This window comes from Acomys russatus, chromosome 2 (genome assembly GCF_903995435.1).
Source record: "Acomys russatus chromosome 2, mAcoRus1.1, whole genome shotgun sequence".
Classification (NCBI taxonomy): Eukaryota; Metazoa; Chordata; class Mammalia; order Rodentia; family Muridae; genus Acomys; species Acomys russatus.
Genome location: NC_067138.1, coordinates 10,177,122 through 10,187,907, shown reverse-complemented (window position 1 = coordinate 10,187,907; position 10,786 = coordinate 10,177,122). Strand labels below are relative to the sequence as shown.

General features: G+C 42.6%; 1 protein-coding gene across 1 annotated transcript in view; it reads right to left on the bottom strand.

Moving 5' to 3' along the window:
• Positions 1 to 948: 948 nt before the first annotated feature.
• The window catches only part of LOC127205981 (fatty acid-binding protein 12-like), a 35,842-nt gene continuing 26,004 nt past the window's right edge, over positions 949 to 10,786 (bottom strand). The window contains 8 exon segments of the mRNA XM_051165336.1: positions 949 to 980; positions 1,675 to 1,746; positions 2,715 to 2,878; positions 4,406 to 4,497; positions 6,387 to 6,431; positions 6,434 to 6,468; positions 6,471 to 6,557; positions 8,692 to 8,769. Coding sequence (XP_051021293.1) covers positions 949 to 980; positions 1,675 to 1,746; positions 2,715 to 2,878; positions 4,406 to 4,497; positions 6,387 to 6,431; positions 6,434 to 6,468; positions 6,471 to 6,557; positions 8,692 to 8,769 — 605 coding nt within the window.

Genomic DNA, 10,786 nt, shown 5'->3' with positions numbered 1-10,786 from the left:
TGTGAGGACAATGACACTAGAAACAAGTCCCCAACCTCCCATAGCCGGCATCTGTGCAAGCGGGACATCCCTGAGACAAGCCCGGCTCAGGAACGTAAAGCTCGCAAGTTTATGACATCCTTAGGACGTTTTGTTTATTTGTGCTGCTATGGGTCAAGCCTTTGCCTATGCTAGGCAAGCGCACTTCCACTGAGCTATGAGATGCAAGATACTTAATTCCTGGCAATGCTTGTGCCAGATAAATATGATTATGAAAAGTCTAGGTGTATAGCTAACAGAAGCTGAGGACTATTGGACAGAAAGTGACAGAAAGTTAATTTGCAGGGCTTTCCCTGGAGCCCTCCTTGGCAATGAGAAGAGCATGTGGTGTGTAGCTTCAGCCTCTGCTTGGGAGCTGTTTGTTGGTTGGTTGGTTGGTATCCGCATCCTGTAGCCTGGATGAGAGGTCCATTACTAAAAAGGTGAAGTTTGCCAGTAATTAAGATTAAGCAGTCAGTTGAGGCAAAACAAGCCCGGTCCCCTGGGTGAGGAGGATCTAGCTCTTTTGCTGTAAAGCTTAAGTTAGTCTCTATCGGCAAGATCCCTGTTTGTACCTCGCTTCATGCTGTCTCCAATGTATTTACACAACTGTCTCATCAATAGTTTCTGATCAAGGCAGTGTATCCCTGTAGTCAGGAGAAGGAGCTTGGCTTGATTCAGAAATTCAGGGCCAGCCTGAACAACGTGCTGAGATTCCATCTCCAAATGCTCCCAAGTCATCCCAGCTGTGGTGGGGCACGTTTGTAGTCCTAGCACACAAGAAGCTTGGGTAGGAGGGTTGCTAAAAGTTTGGGGTCAGCACAGGCTACATAGCAAGACCCTGTCAAAAAGCAAAACGAAACAAAAAAAGCAAAAGCCCCAACCAATTCTGCTTAAAGTGGTCTAGAGCTGTGGCTCCTTTGCTTTTGTTCACAGGGCTGTGACACAGCTGCTCACATTTGCTATGAGAAAAATCACACAATGCAAAAGGAAAAAGGGAAGCTGCCACCTTCCCCTATGGAGCACCTCAGTTCTTTACTCTGTTGAATGAAGAATTCTACTCTGGAATCCCCAGAGTCCCTGCCCAGTGCTAAAAGTCAATGTCTGAGCTATCCCACGCTGCTCCCATCTAAAGCCTTCCTAAATACCTAACACCCAAGAGCCTTCGTGACAAAGCACTCATCCGTAACTGCCAGCCTGACATTTGGGAGCTCTCCTGTTTTGCTGCGTCTGCCTTGGTGCCTCATGCCCTTAGATCTAATCATTTGTGTGTAGTGGATTGAGCAACCGCTCCTGGAAACTGTCTGACACAGGTGACTAATGAGTCAAGCCTTGGCTGGTTCTCTCTCCTCTTGCGTCTGCAGCAGAGATAGGTTACCTTCCTGATCCCTTCGGGACATGAGAGTGAGGTAGAGTAGATTTCTCAAGCTCTACAAGTTCAAGTTAATACGTTCAGGTCTTTGAGTGTTTTTATTACAAATTAGTTATTCTGTGTGTATGTCCATGTGCACACCATGTGTGCACGAATGTTACAGGAATGTGTGTGGAGGTCAGAGGAAAACTTTCAAGGGTCCCTTCTCCCCCCCCCCCACCCCTTACCATGTGGATACTAAGGATAATACCTGGGTCATAAGGTTCTATGGCAGCCGCCTTTACCTGCTGAGCTGCCTCGCCAGCCCTCATTAGTAATTATTACCTTTATTTCTGGAGAAGCATCTGTCATCACGGCTAAAGACCAAAGATTTACAAGTCACAAGCTTAGCTTATAACCGCCCTGGTGTTGATCAGCTGAGGATCTTTAGACAACATATTTAAGTCCTCTGACTCTGAGTTGTCATCTTTATAAATATCTCACAAAGATGAACTTACTCGGAAGTCATGTCTAACACGTTGGTCCCAGGCTATAGAGCTACTAGGAAGGGTGGGACTAGGGTCCAGAGAGAGGACGTTAGGTCACAGGGATCTTGCTCTTCAAGAGGGATTGGAGGCTCTTGGTTCCCTCTTTTCTCCCTTTGCTCTTCGCCCATGAGAATAGCTTTCCTCCAGTGCACACTCCTTGCTTCAATGTCCCACCTTGCCACAGGCCGAAAAGCAAAAAGGATCATTAAGTCATGGATGAAAGCCTCTGAACCTGTGCCTCAAAATTATTGATGAGCACAGTCTATTGTCAGTATTGGCATTTATTGTTTATCTCAGGTTATTATCAACCCAATTGTTCAAGGAAGACATTACTTTCTCAAAGATTTACTAGATAGAAAATGTTTAGCACTAACCCTATTATGTAAAAAAAAAAAAACCTTTGAATTCATTTATTTATTCTTGATTTAGTGAGACTGAGTCTTACTGTGCAGCCTAGGCTTACACTCACAACCCTCCTGTCCCTGAATACCCCTGAGTTCTAACTATGTCTTTCATGTCCAATTCCAGCACAACACTATACACCAAGCCATTCGTCCAAAAATAATGTTACTTATCGGTACAGTAAAAATCCCATTTAATTAGGAGAGATATGCTACGCTTATTAAGAGAGGGAAAAAAATCAGTGTGCAGTCCTCTTTGAGTATCTGATCATAGCTGCACAGACGAGGCTGCCCCCCCCCCCGTCACGGGCTCCATTGCTAGACTCTCCCACGCAGCCCTGACTTTAAAAAGTGAGCCACATGTTGGCATTTGTGCAAGCAGCCATAAGATTTTACTTGGGAGTTTTAGCCAAGCAATGTCAGTAGTTTGGATCACGATTTGAGAGTACCAAGACCTTGAGATGGCGTGTTCTCGTACTCTCTCTTGTGATCGAATACAGGTGATGTTATTCGCTGTGCTTTCCTGGAAGATAGAAGATGAAACTATTTCAGCAAAGCTGCTAAGTTTGACACCTAGAAACCATTAACTAAGTGCTAGCCACAAATGACAATTCTGGCAAGTTTGCAAAGAGTTCTATATGAGTTTATACAGATAGGTGTTACTTATACACTTGATCCATAGTGGGTCTATATGTATGGGGTATGCAATTATATATTTAGAGGTACGAAAAAAGAAGCGATACAGTTTGGAATGTAAGTTTTTGCTATCTTACATATGCTTAGTTTTTAAATAAGTATACTAACTTACATGAATGGGGATCGCATGGTTTTCAGGGAACCGACAAATTCACATGGTGTTCAGGTCTCTCGGAGCACCTTCTGTGATGGTCCTGCCTACCACTTAAGGAATCCTGAGTCAGAGGAAAGTTACATGACTTGTTCAAAGTTCTGACTTACGGAGCTAAAACCTTTGCTTTTGACTCTAGGGCTCTTAGTGAGCTACATTTAATTGCTACTGTTGAACCATTATTTGCATATTGACTAAAGTCATTGGAAGAAGCTATGAACACACTCTTTTTTAATTTAATTTATTCTGATTACATCTCAATTGCTATCCCCTCACTTGTATCCTCCCGCTCCCCTCTCTTTCCCTCTTTCCCCCTATTCCCCTCCCCTAGGCCTATGACAGAAGGGGACCTCCTCCCCTACCACAGGGTACATCCTATCATGTCTCATCCTGGCACATAAACACATTGTTGATCCTGCCTTGTCAATGTTACAAAGAATAAAATTTAACCTTCCTTACGGAAAGAAAAATGAAGATAGAACTTCCCGCTTTCCTCAGTGCTGATCTTTCCTTTGAACTACGTTACATTACGTCAGAGATTGCCAGAGAGCGTGTTCTTTTCTGCACTTCTTTTTTTCTTTTTCATTTTGGTGCTTGTAGAGTTTCAGGTAAGAATCACTGGCTTCCTTCTCATCTCTAAAAGCCTGTGTTGAGGGAAGGAGAAAGGATTAAAAGCTAGGGAATAAGATGGCGGTCAGCTATGTGAGTTTTATCCCAGTGCCTCCACACTTCCTAGCTTTCTGTGTCCAGGTAAGTCAGGGTGGGAGTCTGTTTCCCAGTAGAATAGATGGGTTAGTGCACCTTACTTCGCGGGATTAGGGTGAGGATTAAATCAATAATAAGCAGGGTGTTGTGGAAACGCATACTTGCCCTTACTCGTGTCTGCTCAATCCACACACTGAGAGCCTCTTCAGCACGTCAGCCTCACACCTCTCTAGCTTAGGCGTTCTTTTCTCTTAAATAGTGAGAAATCAACTCTGCTCCAGGGCAGTGGAACGCAGCCTTCTGTCGCTGCTGAAACCTTTATCACACAAGCCTGCGCTTGCTTTCCATTGCGTGTGAGTGGGAGAGCCAGCGAACACGTTAGTTTTTAAATCTTTTTAGAGCTTTAACTCCCCAGTCCATATGCATTTCAAATCCTTACGAAGATATGGTTATCTGCAAATGTTTCCTCCCAACTCTTGGAAGAGAAAAAATCATCTTCTTGCTTTAGGGCAGGTGTTTGGATATTTTTCACCACCATCCGTCGACCAGCCTTCTGGGGATGGTGGCTTCTTTGTCATCCCAGTCCTGAACTTGAACCAAGGAGTCATCGTCTAAGGTCACTATACTCTGTAAAACAGAACTGAAGTTGGCTCATTTGAACACTGATGCCTTAAAAGGTACTAAATAGTCCCCGTCAGTTGTAACACAGTGTATTTCAGATGATATTTACAACATCTTGTTGCAAAACTTTCCCAGCAGCACTTTGGTGGATGACTCTTCCGTGGATAGAAGATTTAGAATAAAAGTAACAACCTGAGGATGTGAACCTACCTTTTACAGTCTAGAGGAGGTCTTACTTTTATGCACTGCAAATAAGCATCAAATTCAACAAAAGGCTAATTCAGAGTCCCGCTAAAGCCTAGAGGAGAAAAGTCCCCTTGCATCTCCCAAGGTGTCTTTGTGTTAAATGCACTTGTTTCTTTAGTTTCTTTTTATGATTTTATCTCAGATGCCTTTATTCAGGTCATGCAGTATTTGAAATCCTGTGTTTACTTACTAAGTCTCTGACAAAAGAGCACAATAATCCCTTTTGTCAGAATTTTACAGTCCTCTACTGAGGTCATTCACTCAAACAGACAGGATTTGTTGATAAACTGTGAAACACCAACCACTGGGTTCTGTGAAACAGATGACAAATTCCATTGTTGAGATGGTACAACCTAGTATGGGGAAACTGATAATATACAATAAAATATAGATGAAACATGTATTATAAACAAAAGCTGTATTTCAATTGGAGGTATGAGATACAAGTAAAAATTATATGTGTCACTTTCAGGCTAGGAAAATGAAAAATCTGGAGTCTCTTTCTCTACTTTGTTGACTGAGGAGACCACACTTAAAATGGTGTAGTTAGTAACAAGGTATTTAAACTTCCTTTGGTCTGGGTCTCTTGAGAGATTAAAAGCCACAAAAAAAAAACCTTACACATACACACACATACACACACACACACACACACACACACACACACACACACACACACACACACGCACACACACCTCCTCATCTCTACCACAACATGCCATAAGTATTCTGAGTTAGAAATAATTCTCCAAATAATACTCCATGTTTTTAGCCATTAAGAACCTTAGAGTCATTTGTCACAGGGACACAACCTCCTCTCTATCAGCCAACATAAGCTGTGTTCATTGTGAACTTCCACATGTGAAGCCCACAAAATAGAAGGGGCCTCTTTGTTTCTCAGAGGGTTAAATACTAATTTGGGTAGCTCCCTCTCAAAATGTGGCCCACCGAACATCTGCAACAGATTCAGTGTCTCGTGTGTATTTTCAGGTGCTCGCCAAAGATTTTTTCCTCCCTGAGACAAGGGGAAAACTGTGCTCAAGTTCACAGGACCTACAGCCACCTGGGAAGAACCTCAGTGAGGAACTGTCCCTGGGGCTGGCCTGTAGGGGACTGTCCTGATGGGTAACTGATGCAGGAAGCATCAGTGCCCCTATATGTGGCACTGGTCCTTGGGCGGGGAGATCCAGGGGTTGGGAGGAGCTGAACAGTATAAGAAAGAAGGGAACTTGTTGAGAGAAGTAAGCGAGCAAGGATGTGTTTGTTTTCTCTCTGCTCTTGAGTGGACGTGATGGGACTAGCTGCCTGAGTTCCTGCCTTGATTTCCCAGAAACGATGGACCATGACCTAGAACTATGAGCCAAAGAAACCTTTCTCTTCTAAGTTGCTTTTTGTGTGAGTGTTTATCTTATCGGCAGAAATGGAACCAGAACAAGTCATAAAATATATCTCACACGGCCCAGGGATAAATTACAGTACATGCGTCTGAAGAGATCATAATGTATATTTGCTTTCAACATCTTCAGGTTGAGTGTTTAGGCCTAACTTTGTCTAAGAAACCCTCGAAATGTATGGTTGCTGTTGCTGCTAACATGACAGTCCTAATTAGGATCCATGTGCAAGTTCTCAAGGCCTGGTGTAGGCCTCACCTTGTTTTTGAGGTCGCCTGGTGTGATTTCTTCAAACTCCTCTCCCCCAGCAGGAAGGAACACTCATTGTTTTTAAAGATGCTTTGGTTTTGATGCTGATCACATCGCCATCTGTACTGATGGTCACCGGAGGTTTTGCCAGACAGCCCAGTTTCCCACTGGCTCTTCCTACTCCCAGAAGGAAGATAAAAGACAAATAGTTGCATCTGTTTCTAGCTTCAAGGACTCATTCTATTTGTACAATTCTTTCCTAAGGAGGAGGTTTCTGTGATAAGCTGACGCCGTGCTATATATATTCAAATACGTATTTCCATTGAGTTTACTTATTTGTGTGTGATGTAGGTATACTCATATGGGTTGTTGGTTGTCTATTACACTTCTAACGTTATCATTTTATTATTAAAATTTTTTCAAATAAATAAAAAATTTACCAGACACAGTTTTATACAGCTCATTGTCACATATTTTATTGGCCCAAAATACACATATTACCAATTCATCATTAAATGTGCACTCAGTGGCATTAGAAGCATCATAATGTACAGCCAAGTCTCCATAGACAGGGCCTTAAATATATAATTAGTGCACTAAATACATTAGTACTCACATGTCCTTCTTATTTTTATGTCTTGGAGACACTAATGCCCACACATGCAGATATATTTTTCCTGCATGTGTTTCATCTTCTATGAGGTATATATACCAAAGTTTTTCCCCCCATTGATGACTGATTAGCTCTATTTTTGTTACTACAAACAATGTTTCAGTGAACAGCCCTGTGCACACAGTTTTTGGTAGAATACGTAGGAATGCTCTCAATAGAAACAGAATTCCAGAAGGTGACAATAGTTATGGTAGATTACTAGTAGGTGACTTGAGGAAATATTGTAATGTGGTTCTCATGTTTCCTGATGGCATATAATCATGCCATATATCATATGGATGATAGCTACCAAATTACTAATATTCTAAGTATGCACAGGATCTGTGACTATTACCTTATATGCTGAGGGGTGTCAGGAGGTGTAATCACAGAAAGCAGGGGGGTGCTGAGGGAGCCACCGGTTACCGTGCAGACATGGCCAAGTCCAAGAACCGCACCACACACAACCAGTCCCACAAATGGCACAGAAATGGCATCAAGAAACCCTGGTCCCAAAGATACGAGTCTCCTAAGGAGGTTGACCCCAAGTTCCTGAGGAACATGCACTTTGCCCAGAAGCACAGTGAGAAAGGCCTGAAGAAGATGCAGGCAAGCAACGCAAAGGCAATGAGTGCCGTGCAGAGGCCATTAAGGCCCTTGTGAAGCCTAAGGCTGTTAAGCCCAAGATGCCAAAGGGCGCCAGCCGCAAACTCAGCTGGCTTGCTTTCATCACTCATCCCAAGGTTGGGAAGAAGATTCGAAGCTACATGGCCAAAGGTCGTAGCCTCTGCCAACCAAAGCCCGAGGTTCAAACCAAGGCAGAGGCCACAGCTCAGGCTCCCAAAGCTGCCCAGGCTCCTGTGAAGGCCCTGTGGAAAAGGCTTCTGCCAATGTGAAGACAGATGGACTGGTGTGACACACCCACCTACACACTATTTACAGATGATGAGTGTCCCCTGCTGTTTTTACAAATAAACCCGAGGCAAGCTCTGTAACAAAAGGCAAAAACAAAAACAAACAAAATCAAAAACAAAAAAAACAAGAAGAGGAAGGTGGGTGGTGAGGGAAAATAAAAGCCTTGTGACCTAAATTCATCACGAGAACCCACACAGCGTGGGAACCAAGATTCCACAGAGACGTCTTCTGACTTTTACACCACACCATGGAACATGTATTCACACACAATTCATCATGTATGTACACAGTAATAATTAGTAATGACAACTTTTAAAGGAAAGAGGTATTAGGCTAAAGAAGAAAAAAAAAGGCAGAGTGAAACAGGAACAAAGGTAGTGCTGGGACCATATTCTAAGGAATGTCAGTAGCCATCAGAAACGAGAAAACAAAATTTTCTAAATATTAAAGCAAATGTTTATTTTGAAACTTTTATAAACCTTTAAAAAATTATTTTTTATCATAAATATTATTTACTAAAATAGTTTTCTGTTCAGAAAATGGTATATATGCATTTTGTTTCTATGAGTCCATGGAGGGATTATACCCATCTCGAGCTAGTTTGCACAGGACTGCATCCTGTTGGTGAATCAACATTTTTTTTTCTCCGTGCAAAGTTAGAGAGGCTGGGTTACTCTCATTTCACATACAGCAAGTCATGCACCACCGGTGTCTTTCATACTGTGGACATATAATGTACACATAAACATGGCTCACCCAGTTCCTTCATATAATTTTCAAACTTTTCACAAGAAACAGATTTCCATGTTCCTTGAAGCTGGCCCACTATTGTATCTCAATGAAAACTGCTTCACGTGGATGTGTACGTTGGTGCTCCCTGAAATGGATTTTGGACCTGTTTTTAATACAATTCTGAATAAAGAAAACTAGGAGGAAAACTGAGGAGCTCCCACCTTTGCACTTTTCCCTTATTGCCATCTAAATAAAAACATCCCTCTACAGCGCCAAGAATCCATGCAGCAAGATCAGCTGTAACTAAGCCAGCACGAACAGCAGGTTTACTTTCCTTCTTCAGGATTAGCCATTCTCACAGATGCCTGTGTCCTCTTCTGTCACAAAAGTCCTGTGCCCCAATCTTCATGTGCTTACAGGAGAGTTGTAAAAAAGCCACCATGCTAGCCCACTGGTGGTTTTTATATTCTTTTATCTTTTTCTTGATAATTCGAACTAAAAGCCAGAGAATATGCATACATAATGCCTGGCATTTGAGTTTTAAAACACAGTCAGGGTCCAAACAACCATTATATGCTGCTGAGCAAACGACTATAACAAAGATGATAAGAAAGAAACTACGTTTTCTAGGAGCCGGGTCCAGTCAGCTTAGGCTCGCCTTACTCTGACAGCACCAAATGCTCTTAGCAAGCTCCTTCATTCCAAGTGGTTTCTCTTCTTTACAACCTTGACTGTAACACTCTAACAGCTAGAAGTATTTGCATTAGCCCTAAATATATGACCAAAAGTAGGGTACCTAACCCAGCACCTAGAGAACAGGACTCCAAATGGCATTCTGAAGGACAGACTTGATCCTTACATGCCACCAGCTCCTGAGGACTTCTCAGTGGGTTCTAAACAGTGCTTGGTATTTATATGTTGGTTATGGCCATTAAGAAAAGTGGGTGTTATTTTTGACCATGTCCCCTGGATGGGGAGGCCTGGTGGCACTCAGAGGAAGGAGAGCAGGCTACCAAGAAGAGACTTGATACCCTATGAGCATATACAGGGGGAGAAGGTCCCCCTCAGTCACAGACATAGGGGAGGGGAGTAGAGGGAAAGCGGGAGGGAGGGAGGGATGGGAGGATACAAGGGATGGGATAACAATTGAGATATAATATGAATAAATTAAAATATTTTTTAAAAAGAAATGTGGGTGTTACAAACTTCCTTAAGAAACGAAAGGTGGCACATATATGTTTTATAATTCCTATTAAAATGTTCAGTTTCCAAATCCCACAACTGTAGAGATAATTGATCATGTCCATTGTTTTCTTCACAATTATTCAACAAACTTAAATGGAGCAAGTAGAGCTATGTGCCTAAGAGGACTGGAAGACTTTGTGTGTACTATTGTCTAAATATCCCAGCTGTTGTGGTAAGGAGACAATAATATTTTGGTTGCTTCTTCTTTCCAAAAATAAGCAACCTGACATCATGATTTATTTATGTTAACGTATAAATGTTGTACATTTATGCCCACGCCATACACTAGCCGGGATGAATAGATGAGAAGTGGCCTGGAGATTCTCAAATAGAAGGCATTAAAATCCCTAAGATGAACACGCTAGCACCTATGTTACGTGCATCTCATCCAAGGGCATAGCCGACTGAAACCTTCTTGAACAAGACACCACACTTGAGTGATGTTGCCCTGTGGCTGACAACTTAGGCTTTCAGAGGTACCCAGTGGCTGAGCCATGACGCAGAGCTCAGGCCAACTTTTGTCTCTTAACAACACCTGACCCCTCAATTCATGAAGCAGCAGCTCAAGCTCCGGCACTAGCTAAGCTTCACGGGCAAGGAGGTTTTGTCTGCTTGGTTGTTCAAGTGATGGATGCTTTCTGGTGTTCACTAATATAAGTTAAACATCTGCATTTCATTCGGCCCCAGCCATGCTTGCCTGCAGTCCATCCTCCCAGATTTCCCAACTAGCCTATATTATTAGCCTACCTGTCACTACATCTATCTTTCGCGTGCTCCCTCCACATGAAAGAGGCCACAGATACACTTCTTTGTCAATGGGAACAATTTCCTTCACTACTTCTTAAGCCCCTTCCCATCACTAAAG